This window comes from Loxodonta africana, chromosome 8, assembly GCF_030014295.1.
Source record: "Loxodonta africana isolate mLoxAfr1 chromosome 8, mLoxAfr1.hap2, whole genome shotgun sequence".
Lineage (NCBI taxonomy): Eukaryota > Metazoa > Chordata > Mammalia > Proboscidea > Elephantidae > Loxodonta > Loxodonta africana.
The window spans coordinates 22,264,925-22,280,676 of NC_087349.1; the positions used below are offsets into that span (position 1 = coordinate 22,264,925).

Consider the following 15,752-nt stretch of genomic DNA (forward strand, 5'->3'; position numbering starts at 1 on the left):
ACCTTCTGATTTATCTGTTTAGTAAATTGAGCTTCTCAGGTATTAGGTTTTCTTAGTACGGGGCTTGCTTGTATAAAGGAGCCTTCACAGCCCTCACTTACTGATGGGGAAAGAGCCACTTGGCTTGCAAACAAAATCAGAGTTACTGTGTTTGGTTGGCCAAGCCTTGCTTTGATGTTTGAACTTAATCTCATATTCCCTCGTTATTAAATAATGGAATCTCAGAACCGGAAGCTGGAAGATACCTTAGAGACCATATGGTCCAGTTTATTCATTTCACAGACGGGAAATGGAAGCCCACAGAGGCGAAGTGGCATACTCAGTGTCACCAGCCAGTGACTGTCAGGATTTAGTTCTAGGCCTTGTTGCCTAGGGAGGGCTCTGTCTCCTCATCCTCACTCTACTGCCGCAGGGAAACCCAGAGCCATGCACACACATTGCATCCTGGGAGATGATAGAGAAATAGGATGCTTTTTCTAAAACCACCTAAAGGAGTTGCAAGTGTGGATAGTTTCAAGTGAAACTGCTGGCCTTAGAGTTTTGTGAGCGATGACAATATTCACCTGAACCTGAATATTGGTGGAAGGCAACAGGGGAATGCTCTTTTGCCTTTTTTTAATGAGAAAAAATATAATCTTGGCTGTGATATTCCTCATCAGGGACTTTACCATATTGTGCCCTAAAATAGGTTTGCCGAGTGCTGGAGGAAAACATGACAATGTAGGAGGGTTCACTTTCGTTGGCGTCAGACTGGCCCAGAAATCTGATTTTGAGCAGAGGTGTTTGGTAGCACAAATGGCTAAGTGCTAGGCTACTAACCAAAAGGTTGGTGATTTCAATGCACCGAGAGGTATCTTGCAAGAAAGGCCTGGCAGTCTATTTCTGAAAAATCAGCTGTTGGAAACCCTATGGAGCACAGTTCTACTCTGAGACAGATGGGGTCACCATGAGCCGGAATTGACTCAGTGACAGCTGATTTGGCTTTTCATACTGTATTTAATATTCTCAATTCTTTTAGAAGGAGACCTGGTCATGCAACAGTTAAGTCCTCAGCTGCTAACGGAAAGGTTGGCGATTGGAGTCCATCCAGAGGCTCTGTGGGAGAAAGATCCGGTCATCTGCTCCCATAAAGACTACCCAGTGGAGAAGTTCTCCTGTCATATGGGGTCGCTATGAGTCAGGATTGACTCAGTGGCCTCCAACAACAACAACAACCCTTTGAGAGATTCAGAAATCACCCCTCCCCGAAACGCCCCAGATAGTTCCTTCCCAGTTAGTACTGTCTTGTTCTTAATGAACTAACTGTTGAAGTTGTGCACATTTCTGAAATATTTCAGTAGAGAGGAGGGCCCGGGGTTTAAGCAGCATCCTCACCATCACTGGGGGAGCCACAGCTGTCCCTGCAGCACTGGAGGCTGTCTCAAAGGATGGGACTCACCTTGGGGGCAGGGGTCTGAGGGTTTTGGTGGTGGTGCCACTCAATAGCTTCTGAGGTTTGGACCAATTTCAACTTCTCCTGGCCTTCTTTTCTCATTTACACAAGAGCTAATGATTGGTGTATGAAAATTCAGTGAGATATTCTGCTAGGTACTTAAGGCTTTGGTACAGAGAAGGTGCTTAGGAAAAAGACTTGTCCTTGCTACTGGCCTTTCAGGAAGCAGCTAGAGCTCTGTGAAAACCAGCTGTCCTTAAGTCAGCTCCGACCCTTAGCAATCCCACGTGTGTCAGAGGAGATCTGTGCTGCACAGAGTTTTCAGTGGGTGATTTTTTCAGAAGTAGACCACTGGGCCTTTCTTCTGAGGTGCTTCTGGGTGGAATCGAACCTCCAGCCTTTTCAGTAGTAGCTGAGTATGTTAACCATTCACACCACCCAGGGACTCCAGAGCACTGTTAGGGGGCCACAGACTGAAGTTCAGGGCAGGAGCTCCAATGCCCAGCAGACCCAGGCCCTCCAGATGGCTGATGGAAGTGCTAACGATGCTCTACCCTAGGTGGGTGGGGAGGGAGTGAACAGGAAGGGCCAGAAAGACTTATTAATCTGGTTAGCTTCCTGGCAGGCTTGCCCTGCCCGTCTTGTGGGCTCAGAAAATGGGCAGAGCTTCTGTTCCCCTCCTAGGTCTTATTTTTAGGAGTGCAGACCTCACACCTTCTTCAAGAAGTCTGTCAGCACAGATCAGGTTTGTACCAAACCTCAGAGAAAGATCAGTTTGAGAGAAAAATTGTTTTACTTTAAACCAAGCCCAGACCACGAAGGAGAGCTTTTGGATCTGTAGCACAGAAAGACCACTGACTGAAACTAGAGTGAGTTTGCAATGAAGCTCATGAGATTTGCCTAGGAGCAAGATTAGACAATGTACGATTATATAACGAAACCTAACTGATGTGGCTTTAACAAACTTTCAAGTGTATTTTTTTTAGAATTCCTTAGAATTTAAAAGGGAAGCCAAACCTTCCAGCAGTTAAGAGTCTGATTTTTATGACAGTGTATCAGATTTTGAAATAACTGCAATATTTCAATGTTTTATGAGTAGCTCTGATTTTATTTTTAAAGGAACAAACAAAATTCAGTTAAAAACCCCACCAACAGGGCAAATAGAGAAAAAAGGTGCTCTGCTTTGGTACCCTGGTGGCGTAGTGGTCAAGAGCTACGGCTGCTAACCAAGAGGTCAGCAGTTCAAATCTGACAGGCGTTCCTTGGAAACTCTATCGGGCAGTTCTATGACTCAACAGCAGTGGGTTTGGTTTTTTTTGTTGTTGTTTTTCTGCTTTGATAAGAATTGAATTACAGGCTGTGTTAGCAATGATAGCTCCTATTTACTGATGCCTTATTCAGGTACTGAAACCCTGGTGGTGTAGTGGTTAAGTGCTATGGCTGCTAACCAAAGGTCAGCAGTTTGAATCTGCCAGGCGCTCCTTGGAAACTCTATGGGGCAGTTCTACTCTGTCCTATAGGGTCGCTATGAGTCGGAACCAACTCAACGGCACTGGGTTTGGTTTTGGTTTTATCCAGGTACGATGCTTTGTATGCGTTCGGTAAGACAGGTCTTGTCTTCCTTTCACAGACAAGAACACCAGCTTTAGAAAGATTAAGTCCCATTAATTCTATGTTGCAGGGGAGGAAACTCAAGCAAAAATTCAAGTCATCCGTCCGGTAAATAATAATCAGATCTGAACTTCTCGTTTTCCATTTAATTCATTCACCCACTGTCATGGATTGAATTATGTCCCCCCCAAAATGTGTGTATCAACTTGGTTAGGCCATGATTCCCAGTATTGTGTGGTTGTCCTCCATTTTGTGATTGTAATTTTATGTTGAGAAGATTAGGGTGGGATTGTAACACCACCCTTACTCAGGTCACCTCCCTGATCCAAGGTCAAGGGAGTTTCCCTGGGGTGTGGCCTGCAACAACTTTCATCTCTTGAGAGATAAAAGGGAAGCAAGCAGAGAATTGGGGACCTCATACCACCAAGAAAGCAGCACCAGGAGCAGAACGCGTCCTTCGAACCCAGGGTCCCTGTGCCTAAGAAGCTCCTCGACCAGGGGAAGGTTGAGGACAAGGACCTTCCTCCAGATCCGACAAAGAGAGAAAGCCTTCCCCTGGAGCTGACACCCTGATTTTGGACTTGTAACCTACCAGACTGTGAGAGAATAAACTTCTCTTTGTTAAAGCCATCCACTTGTGGTATTTCTGTTATGGCAGCACTAGGTGACTAAGATACCCACGAAACAAAACTGATTTCTGTCTCAGTGCTACCATCCCCCAGCCTTTTCTTAAATTAAAGCTCAAAACAGACCCCTGAGATGCTAAAGATGCTAAAAATTATTGCCATCACCACCAATTTTAGAAGCAAATGAGTTTTATTACTTCCAGGAATGTACAACAAGTGGAACTATGTTAATGCTGTCTGAGTAGGTAAGGATGGTCTGTGATTAGCAGATGGATTGTTCTTATGTTCATTTATAACTGAAAACCGTTTATTCTCTTCAGTGTTTTAAATACTTGGGCAGTGGCTGGGTGTAATGAAGAAAGACTGGCCTTTGGAGAATAGGAGACTTAGGTGTTCTTTCTTTTTCCTTAAGTATTTTTCTTTCAGCTTGTGTCTTAGTTACCTAGTGCTGCTATAAGAGGAATACCATAGGTGGGTGACTTAAAAGGACAGAAATTTATTTTGTCACCGTTCTGGAGACTGAAGGTCCAAATCAGGGTCTCAGCCGTGTTGATTCCTTCCTTGGCTTCTTGGCTTGTAGATGATCTTCACGTGGCGTCTGTCTTACCCGGTGTGTGGGTGTGTGTGTGTGTGCGTGCACGCGCGCTCACACCCACCTGTCTTCATTTAGTCTGCGTTTTTGGTAACTCAGAAGCTGTTAGGTTGAGGATCTACCTGACACTGATACTGGCTTGGAGCCCTGGTGGTGCAGTGGTTAAGGGCTTGGCTGCTGACCAAAAGGTTGGCAGTTCGAATCCTTGGAAACCCTATGGGTCAGTTCCACTCTGTGCTGTAGGATCACTATGCATTGAAATCGACTTGATGGCAGTTGTTTTTTTTTTGACACTGGCATGGCCTCATTAACATAACAAAGAAGACCCTGTTCTCACATAGAATTGCATCCACAGGTATAGGGGTTAGGATTCCAATACATATTTTGGGGGACACAATTCAGTCCACAGCACCTTATTTATCCAGTTATTCTGTGCTTTCTCAGAAAGGATATGCTAAGGGTCAGCTCAGCCATGTGGGCGTGGCCTCAAATTCTGAATTAGTGGTCGGAGTTAATGAGGTTTTACCCTGACATAACAGGTCTTCTCATGAAACTGTAAAACACAACCCTACTTCTCTTAATGGGTGGCTAGTGTAATTTACATGATTTCACCCAGAAAGCCAAGTTGACTTGCCAAGTGTTATCCTTATGTGGAATGCCTGTGCTCAGGCTGTGGGTTAATCACAGATTTTCTGAGGGAGAAGCAACTGCTAGGAGAATTGAGTGTGAGGGAATATCAATGAGAAAATCAGAAAAGCACTAAGTATTTTAGGAAAGATAAGGAAATCCAGGGCTTAGCTGTGTGCCAAGAAACAGGGAAACTTGTCCTAGGCAGAATAGACTAGAACTATCTTTGTGGAGTGGGCCTTGGCTGGCCAGGCTGTCAGAGGTACACTCAGTGTACTGAGCAGTGGCTCCTATGGGCCTCTTTCCTAAGCTGAAAGTGAAAAAAGATCAGCTTTCTCCGAAGGCCTTGGCCATACGCTCAGCTGCCCTCTAGGGAGGACTTATCCTTCCCTTTGGGACAGGAGGAACAAAAGAAAATTTTATGAACTGGAAATTGACCAAGTGAATGGAAAATACAACCAGATGTTGGTTGGCTAGGGTAGAGGAGAATGTCGAAATTTCAAGTTCCAAGTTCATATATAAATAGATTAGAAATGAGCATTAGATGAACCATCCTGCCAAACTAAGTTGGAGGTATTTATTCTCTTAATTATATGTGCATTTCCAGATCTCTGATTCTCTTATGTTAAGTCAGTTTTCATTTTCAGTTAAACCTCTTCCAAAGTCCTTTGAAAGAACCTCATGGGATTCTTTAAAAATAAAGGCCCTAGAGTAAACTTTTTCTATAGGTTTGTGGGTAGATTTTTTTACTCTAGCTTATTTCTAGTCTTGATAAAATAACTCTTTTTCCCAGTGAGTCAGGCAAAATTAAGCTCTTCAGTTGATCTCCAGATCTGATTTGCTCGTAGTGATTTTAGGATCAAGGCTTGTTTACTTCAGAACTGTAAGCATACCCATTACTTCCACCCCACAAGAGTAACGGGAGAATATGACAGTGGCAATAGAAATGTCTTCACAAGTAACCCTCCCTAGGTGTTTAATTTTCAAGTCTTCATTTTGTTACCAGAGAATAATGAGATAATTTATATGAAATAGCTGACGTTCTATGTTTGTTTCTTTCGCAAGCTATAAAACTTATACCTCTTGGGCTCCTTGTGTGGCTTTCTTTTGGTGATTGTATAATTATTTTTTCCCTCGCTGGGAAATCTGAGGCACAAAAAAGAATGTCATTAACAGATGACCGGCTTGTTGACTATACCACAGAAAATAACCTTTCATTCTCAGTTTGTGAACAAAATTTAAATGCTAAATTCAGACAGCTGTAAGAAGTAAAAACAGATTTGGAAAGAAATAATGCCATCAGTCATAGGATTTTTTTTTTTTTTTAATCTTCACTGAGATGGTAAATAAAAATACTTTTTGGCTTGGGAGAATCAGCCTAATTTCTGATACTTTTCTGTCTCTCTTGCTCCAACAGTCATCCATCTCCCCGTTTAGCTACAGTGCAACCAGGTGTTCAGAATCACTGAGGGACACAAAGAATTCGTTTCTTACTGAAAAGGGAAAATTAAAAAAAAAAGAGGTTGGTGTAAACAGGGCTTAAAGATATGAAAATGTAGACCCACTGAACTAAACCCTTGTTTTTTTTCCTTCCCTCAACCCCCTACAGGAATAATTCTGCTACAGGGCTGACTTCAAGGACGTGAATAGTTGACCTCACTCCAGTGTTGGGACCTCAGATGTCATTCTAACTTTGCTACCATTCCAGGCAAGTTGAATTTCTATGGGGAGAAAGTTGAGCCTTCAGAGCCTGATGGACATTCACTGTGACATTCAAATCCAGAGAACTTACTGAAACCCACAGAGCCTTTTCCCCATGGGCCCTGATGGTAGCCTCCAGAAGGTGCAGCCTCAGGTGGTCCCCCTTTTTCTCTGGCAAGAATAAACTTTGGGTCTTGGCTTGCAACGCCACCTGTGGAGAAAATGGTATGCGAGGGAAAGCGCTCAGCCTCTTGCCCTTGTTTCTTCCTTCTGACCGCCAAGTTCTACTGGATCCTCACCATGATGCAAAGAACTCACAGCCAGGAGTATGCCCATTCCATACGCATGGATGGGGACATCATTTTGGGGGGTCTGTTCCCGATCCATGCAAAGGGAGAGAGAGGGGTGCCTTGTGGAGAGCTGAAGAAGGAAAAGGGAATCCACAGGCTCGAGGCCATGCTTTATGCAATTGACCAGATTAATAAGGATCCTGATCTCCTGTCCAACATCACACTGGGTGTCCGAATCCTTGACACGTGCTCCCGGGACACCTATGCTTTGGAGCAGTCGCTGACGTTCGTGCAGGCTTTAATAGAGAAAGATGCTTATGATGTGAAGTGTGCAAATGGAGACCCGCCCATTTTCACCAAGCCTGACAAGATTTCTGGCGTCATAGGTGCTGCAGCAAGCTCCGTGTCCATCATGGTTGCTAACATTCTAAGACTTTTTAAGGTAGGTGAAGGCGTTGTCTTTCTGACCATTGTGGAAGGTTAACAAATTGACTCTAGCTGCAGGTTGAAGAAGAAAGTAAAGAGAGTGAAGATGCTTCTAGACCCTTCTCATTGCCACCAGGTTCCTCAAACGGGAGAGTCTTTGTCCAGGTTTCTACACATGTTGATTTCGTTCCATTATTTACAATTAATTAGTTTAGTTGTGGCTCTGTTTTTTTCCCCAAACAAAGAGGTGATAATTTTGGTGACATGTTGGGTCCTCAGCATCTTGGGCTATCCTGCTTATTGATATCCTTCTTATTATGCCCTTTAAAAAAGCCAGTGTTTTTAAAGGGTATAATGAAGTATTAGCACGTTTATCACAAAAACGTCTCAACGGTATTTGTTATTCTTGAAGTATAAGATAATTTACTTGGCGAGACTTCTTTAACATGGGATGCTCTGTTCTGACAGAAGTTCCTGTGTGGAGAAAACAGTACTTATTACTGTTGTATGGATGTGAGTGATGCTTTGAGAGATAAGAGGGCCGTAAAGTTGCCAGCTGTATTATAGCTACAAGAGAGATGAACCTCACTCATTCACACGGCTTTGATGTAGACTTGGGATAATTATATACAGTTCTTATTGGCGAGCCTGGATAGCTCAGTCGATAGAGCATCAGACTTTTAATCTGAGGGTCCAGGGTTCAAGTCCCTGTTTGGGCAGAAGGCTTAAGGTTTTGGAAACCCTGGTGGCGTAGTGGTTAAAAGCTACATCTGCTAACCAAAACATTGGCAGTTCGAATCCACCAGACACTCCTTGGAAACTCTATGGGGCAGTTCTACTTTGTCCTGTAGGGTCACTATGAGTTGGAATTGACTCCACGGCAATGGGTTATGGGTAATTCTTACTGAGTTAAAGTTCACATTTAGTAGCTTAAGTCAAGACTTTGATTTGGGTTTGATAAACTATTGCCTATAAATTGCGTTGATATATGAAAAAACAATTGGCAAAATGAAATAATATATGTAAAACACATTGAAAATAACATTACTCACATAGAACTCACTGTTTTTCACTAACTTTCTCTTCGTGTTTATTATTATCCAAGCAAGTTTGATTTTTTGACTTATGTAATCTTTTGTAAGGAGCCCTGGTGATACAAACGGTTAAACACTTGGCTGCTGACATAAAGGCTGGTGGTTCGAACCCACCCAGTGACTCTGTGGGTGAAAGACTTGGCGATCTGTTTCTGTAAAGATTAAACCCCAAAACCAAGCCCATTGCTGTCGCGTTGATTCCGACTCATCGCTACCCTATAGGATAGAGTAGAACTGCCCCATACAGTTTCTGAGAAGTGGCTGGGATTCAAGCTGCCAGCCTTTTGGTTGGCAGCCAAGTCCTTAACCACTATGCCACAGCTGAGAAAATTCTGTGAGGAAGTTCTATTCTGTCACACGGGGTTGCTATGAGTCAAAATTGACTTGATGGCACCTAACAACAACAATCATTTATAATAAACATAATTTTGAAGGTAGTAATTTTTTTAAATGGAAAATACTTTTTGCTCTGATTTCTTACTCAGTGGGACATGGCTTCTCCAACTTATTATGAATTAATGAGGGTTCGTTTTATATCGTGAGGAACTGTGTTAGGTTTACAAATCTTAAAAGAATGTGGAGAAGTTGGACAGATGACAGATATCATGACAAAAATGAACATAGTGATGGAAAGCTTACTTCACAAAAAAGATGAAAGAAATTGAATCAAAAGCTCTCTGGGTTGGGCAATGTGTTGGGGGACCATCTAGTTTGGTCCACGTCTTGTGCTGGAATTCACGTGACTGTCCACCTCTGAATGGATTCCCTTAGTTTAGAGGAGGCTAAGAGGCAGCTTAAGGTCCCTGGGTGACCCAAACTTTTTGCGCTTGACTACTATCCTAAAAGTTGGCAGTTTGAACCCATCCAGCAGCACCACAGAAGAAAGGCCTGACAATCTGCTTCTGTACAGATTATAGCCAAGAAAACCCAATAGAACAGTTTTGCTCTATAACATATGGGTTGCCATGAGTCGGAATTGACTTCACAGCAATGGGTTTTTTTTTCCCTGAAGAAGCAACTTAATGGCTATTTTCAGATTAATGAAATCTTCTCAAATGGGGAGGGTGCTGAACAAACGTTCTCTGTATCTAAGGAGTACTGAAGAGTCACAGACAGGCTCCAGGGAATAATGGGGACGCTTCAGCAGGACATTAGGAAGAGCCTCTCGGTGATCAGGACAAAAGATTAAAATTGGCAGCGGCCAAGGGGGCTCTAATTCTCTATCTCCAGAAACCTTCAGGGAAACTAGGCAGTTGTTAATAACTTCTCTTGGGTTAGCTGAGCCCTTGCCTGAAGGTGAGATGCAAAACAGAATTCCCCAGCTTTTCCAGACACAATGGGATCTAGGATCTCTCCCAGCTGTCCCGATTCTGTGCTATATGGAATTTTCTGCTTATGGCTGGTGTCCAGCTCCAGCTACTTTCCCAACTCTTTCTCTCTTCTCTCCCTTGACCTCCCTCCTGCCTGCTGTGAAACACCTCTTTTCTATCCTGAACTCAGCTCCCGTAGTGGCTCAACAACATTCACTATTAGACAAGAGGAAGACCTTTATGAGAATCTTCTCCTTTTCTGTGTTGTTGTTAGGTGTCATTGAGTCAATTTTTGACTCATAGTAACACTATATGACATAGTAGAACTGCCCCATAGGGTTTCCTAGGCTGCAATCTTTACAGGAGCAGATCGCCATGTCTTTCTCCTGCAGAGTCGCTGGTGGGTTTGAACTGCTGACCTTTTGATTAGCAGCTGAGCGCTCCTTTCCATCTACTCTTCCCTTATGCATTAATTCAAATTCCCATCAATCCCGTCTGATTTCCACCAATCCCATCTCCTTCCTGTAGTCTTGTGCCCAGCTCAAAGAAGGCAAGAATTTGGGGAAGGTTGGGGGTTTTTTTTTTTTTTGGCGGGGGGGTGGAGGAGATAAAAGGTTTATTTGAGATTTTCAAAGCATGTTTACATTATTTTTACCACAGATTCAGCAATAGGACTGCTGGGCTTTTGGGTGGATTTAACAAGATCATGCAGGTAATGGGGTCCTGCAGGACCCGATTGTGTCCTTTGGCACTGTAGGCGTCCTTTTTCCTTAAACCAGTAAAATCAGTTGCCACTGAGTTGATTCCACTCATGGTGACCCCATGTGTGTCAGAGTAAAGCTGTGCTCCACAGGGTTCTCAGTGGCTGATTTTTGGCAAGTAGGCCGACAGACCTTTCTTCTGAGGCGCGTCTGTTGAACTTCCAACCTTTATGTGAGTAGCTGAGGGCGTTAACTGTTTATGCCACCCAGGGACTTTTCAGTCAGGCTCTTATTGTCACGCAGGCTGGACCTGGCTTCTCTCTGCTCCATTTTCCTTCACTGACCGACCCATTCTCTCCTTACACTCCTGGGCAATTCTGGAGGGACCCCAACTGTCCGGGGGGAGAATTATCATTGACCATTTGAACAGAGTCTGATGCTCTGGGCCAACTCTTGAGACACTGGTCAGCACCTGAAGGAGCTGCTCTTGGCACCCTGGACCAAAGCACAGGGTGGGTCAATTTTAGCCGGGAAGGCGGTGGCGGGGAGGGGTTGGCTGTAGTAGATGTCATGACTGACGTGATTGGTGCAACCAGCACGCAATGACCATTTCACGTATGGAAGACATTTGTCTCTTTCAAAAGTGAGTGAGTGAGAGGGTGCTGGTGCTCAGCCCATCTTCTAGTGGAATCTGGAACCACCTGTGAGTTAGATAATTACAATGTCATTGTTGTGCTACTTTATTTTGATGATTTATATGAGACCTCAGGCCAGCACTCCACAGTGATATTGCTTATGAAATGATGGTGGTCGTTCTAGCAGTAGAAATTGGTCCATTCTATGTTTATACTCATATGCTAAGAATTATGTGAACTATTAGAACAGTTACCAAAGGAATGATTAGCAAATTAATGCATTGGGGTTGATTTACACTTCTACTTTGAAAAATAATAATTTACTTAAGCCCAATGCTGTGACTTTGAATAAAGGTAGAAATTTAGGACAGCTTTTTGGAGTTTGTCCTAGGGGACAGCACAGACCCATGGAAATCAGAGTTAAAGAAAGCAGAGCATCTTGGTTTGAAAACGTACGAATGATTAATCTTGACTGTAAGGAGTGTAAACAAGGTCTTGATTAATGGATTTACTCATTGTCCTGCTCAGCCACAAACATTAGCTGAGGTTTTTAGAGTGTAGCTGGACCTATATATGTTGTTGTTGTTAGGTGCCATCAGATCGGTTCCCACTCATAGCAACCTTATACATAACAGGATGAAACATTGCCTGGTCCTGTGTCATCCTTGTAGTTGTTGCTGTATTTGAGCCTGTTGTTGTAGCCACTGTATCAATCCATCTCCTTGAGGGTCTTCCTCTTTTTCACTGACACTCTGCTTTACCCAGCATGATGTCCTTCTCCAGCGATTGGTCCCTTCTGATGACATGTCCAAAGTACATGAGATGAAGCCCTGCCATCCTAACTTCTAAGGAGCATTCTGGCTGTACTTCTTCCAAGACAGATGTTTTTGTTCTTCTGCAGTCTATGGAATATAACCTCCAAGCAAGCTCTCAAGAACGTATATATACTTTTGTATAATTAAAATTATATAGAAAATATTTGGGCTGAAATCAGATGTAATCTCTTAGTTCTTTTTTTGGACAATCCTAAATGGAAAAGCCATTTCTTCATCTGCAGGGTCTGCAGGGCTAACTTGCGAAGGAGACAAAGCCCTCTGACCACCCCATCTTCCTCTTTCTGCAGCCTTGTCCCTCCCACAGCAGCCTCCCTTGTATTCCTTGGTGTTCTCCCAAGCTCATCCTGCTTTCAGGAAAGATGCTATGTAGGATCACTCATCTGCATATTAAAATGTCTATGTGTAGTCAGAGAAGGGTTTTATGTTTAGCGGGCTCATTATTCGTGGAGTGAAGGGATCTGTCTCCCTAAAGGATATTCAGGCATCCATAGGGGAGGGCCATTTAGCCTCGAGGGACAGCCCTCATGGGTGGCCCTCTCCTCTGCCTGGGAGCCCAGCTGGCCCTGCTCATCCCATCTAGAGACAAGGGGTGTCCTCTGTTTCTCTTCTATCAAAGCTCAGAAGCAGATGAGAAAATCATCCCCTTTAACTTCAAAGGAAACCCTGGTGACATAGTGGTTAAGAGCTATGGCTGTTAACCAAAAGGTTGGCAGTTCGAATCCACCAGGTACTCCTTGGGAACCCTATGGAGCAGATCTACTCTGTCCTATAAGGTCACTATGGGTCAGAACCTACTCGATGACAATGGGCTTGGATTTTTTTGGTTAACTTCAAAGGAGAGTTGGAAAAGGGTGTGAGCCTGACAATACCTGGGACAGAAGGTGCCATGTGACCTCAGACCATGGAATCCCAAACGCTCTACAAAACAGTGGTTCTTAAGCCTGTGTGGGGTGGGCTTCTCACCTCTCCCCTCCTCTCCAGAGGTGTTGCATCAAACTACCTTGGTGGCCTTTCAAGTGACTGGACAGGACCCAGAGAGTAAGCCTGTGCCTCCCAGCCTCGCCCTGAGAACCGCCTGTACTGAGAGGAGTATGTCATATCCCTCAGGTGTATGGGGAGTGGGAAATGGTTGGGAGCCACAGAGCAAGACTTCAGTGATTTGAACTTTTAGAGCTCTGGTGGCATAGTGATTAAGTGCTCAGCTGCTAATCAAAAGGTTGGAAACTCGAATACACCAGCCGCTCCTTGGAAACCCTATGGGGCAGTTCTACTCTGTCCTATAGGGTCACTATGAGTTGGGATTGATTCTATGGCAATGGGTTTGGTTTGGGTTTACTATGCCTTTTGAGGGCAATTCTACTCTGTTGTATAAGGTTGCTATGAGTCAGAATTGAGTCAATGGCACACAACAACAATTATGCCTTAAGGTGTCCCTGGGTGGTGCAAATGGTTAAGAGCTCAGCTACTAACAGAAAGGTTGGTGGTTCTAACCTACCCAGAGGCATCTCGAGGAAAGGCTTGGTGATCCATTTTTGAAAGGTCAAACCGAACAAACCAACCCCAGTGCCGTCGAGTCGATTCCGTCGAGTCGATTCCGACTCATATGAGTTCGAAAGGCCACAGCTGTGGAAACCCAATGGAGTGCAGTTCTACTCTGCACACATGAGGTTGCTATGGGTCAGAATCCATTGGACAGCAACTGGTTTGGTTTTTGGTTTTACTGTTCCTTAACACACACACACACACGCACGCACACACACATCATATATAGGTTAATATGGGGACAGAGTGACCCCCTAGGTGATTGTTTAAGCCGTACATCAAGTTGATGGTTTCGGATAATATTAGTATCAGTATAATGTGACATGTAACTGCAGGATAGCAAACCCAGAACTCCGCTCCATGAGATGCCACCTCATGGGTGCTGTATTGCAGAGGGACCATTGAAAAGAGGGGCCCAGCTCTCAGTTAGACATTGTGTAGTTTCAAAAGAATTATTAAAAAAAAAAAAAAAAAGAGGGGACCAGTTTGAAATGTTGACTGGGAGGCCCTTAATTTAAATTTGTTTTATAAAGCAATTTTAGGGAATTTGCATACATTTTCTAAGGAGCTCAAAATTTCCCCTCACCCCCCTTTTTAAGGACATTTCTACCCCTCTCCTTTAAATTAGAGCAAATCTGTTCTGCAAAAACGCTAATCATATGTCTTACTTTGAGCAGAGATTGAACATTCTAAGTTAAAAATAGCACACCGATGCTTGGAGGTAGCTCACATTAGTGTCCACGAGGATGCATCCGGGTTATAAAAGGACAGTGTCCCACACAATTTCTCTCTTTTGTTTTTCTAGTGAACTTTGCCTCCTTGTTAATTTTCTACTCTTGAAGCATAGGTGTTAGATTGTCTGTTGTGTATACTTCCTTGAGCAATCAAATGAGACTTTTAAACAGAAATCCATTTGTGGGTGGACTAGATCATTTCTTCCCCTGTGGAACTGTGCTGGTTATAAATGGCTAACATTGATCTTCATGTTAAGGAAATGAAGTACAGCGAAGCATCCCATTTCCCTACCCTGCGATATTTGCGAAGATATATTCTCTTCCAAAAGACTACCAATGGTAACAACCACTGCCATAAAGCTGAGAGGGTTTTGCAAGTTATTTATTGCATACAATGGGCTTTATTAACTGTAAGCTATGAAAAGGTAAATCTGCCATATTCAGGATCCCCTAGTTAGATGGACAGATAAATGAGCCCAATCAATAAGCTGAACAGGAGGTAATAGTTCATGTGAAGTCTTATTTGATGGCAAATAGATAATGGAAAGAAAGATGGATTCCTCCGGCTGATCCTTTACTACTGTCAAAAAAAAAAAAAAAAAACAAACCCAGTGCAGTGGAACTGTAACCGGCTCTAATTTAAATTTGTAAGGAGCCCATTCACCTTGCCTGAGAGGAGGTGGTAGGTAGTGTCTTGGATAATGGCTGAGAGGGGGGCCACTGGGGGAAGAATGGGTACTTCCTGAGATTTCCTGCACTTAAGCTCACAGCCAGAGATACTTCGCAAAAAACCCAGCTCTGGTAATGTCACCCCCTTCTTAGAACTCTTTCCTGGCTATCCATCACCCTCAGGATGAAGATCCTTCTCTACTCTGGGGAGTTTTTTCTCATTTCCTTTGACTACATGTAACAAAGAAGCAGCCTCCACTTCTTCTTAGCATTTAGCCCACCCCATTGCAGCTGTTTATTTACTCCCACCAGGAGTCTCTGGGTAGTACAAATGGGCTAATGCACTTGGCTGCTGACCTAAAGGTTGGTGGTTCAAGTTCACTCGGAGGCACCTTGGAAGAAAAGCCTGGCAATCTACTGCTGAAAAATCAGCCATTGAAACCCCTGTGGAGCACAGTTCTGCTCTGACACACATGGGGTCCCCATGAGTGGAATTGACTTGATGGCAATTTTTTTTTTTTAAATTTTTTATTCCCCTAGTTTTTTAGTAGACCATAAAGGAAGGAGCCCTGGTGGTACAGTGGGTAAGCACTCAGCTGCTAACTGAAAGATGGCGGTTTGAACCCACCAGCAGCTCTGTGAGAGAAAGATGTAGCAGTCAGCTTCTGTAAAGATTACAGTCTTGGAAGCCTTGCGGAGGAGTTCTGCTCTGTCATCTGGGGTCGCTATGACTTAGAGTCAACTTGATGGCAATGGGTTTGGTTTTTGGTTTTAGACCATAAAGGAGCCCTCCTGGTGCATTGGTTAAGCACTTGGCTGCTAACAAAAGGTTGGCAATTTGAACCCACCAATGGCGCTGCAGGAGAAAAGACCTGGTGATCTGCTCCCATAAAGATTACGGGCTACTATGGGGCAGTTCTACTGTG

General features: G+C 43.7%; 1 protein-coding gene and 1 non-coding gene across 3 annotated transcripts in view; both read left to right on the plus strand.

Annotated features, from left to right (window-relative positions):
* The first annotated feature begins 6,760 nt into the window (after positions 1–6,760).
* Positions 6,761–15,752, plus strand: part of GRM8 (glutamate metabotropic receptor 8) — a 913,900-nt gene continuing 904,908 nt past the window's right edge. For both annotated transcript variants that reach the window (XM_064289754.1, XM_003407246.4), the window contains exon 1: positions 6,761–7,321. In XM_064289754.1, the coding sequence (XP_064145824.1) occupies positions 6,812–7,321 (510 nt within the window). In that variant the 5' untranslated portion in view covers positions 6,761–6,811. The remainder of the gene's footprint in view (positions 7,322–15,752) is intronic.
* Positions 7,952–8,024, plus strand: TRNAK-UUU (transfer RNA lysine (anticodon UUU)). Its single transcript has one exon. It is a non-coding gene; the product is annotated as a tRNA-Lys (tRNA).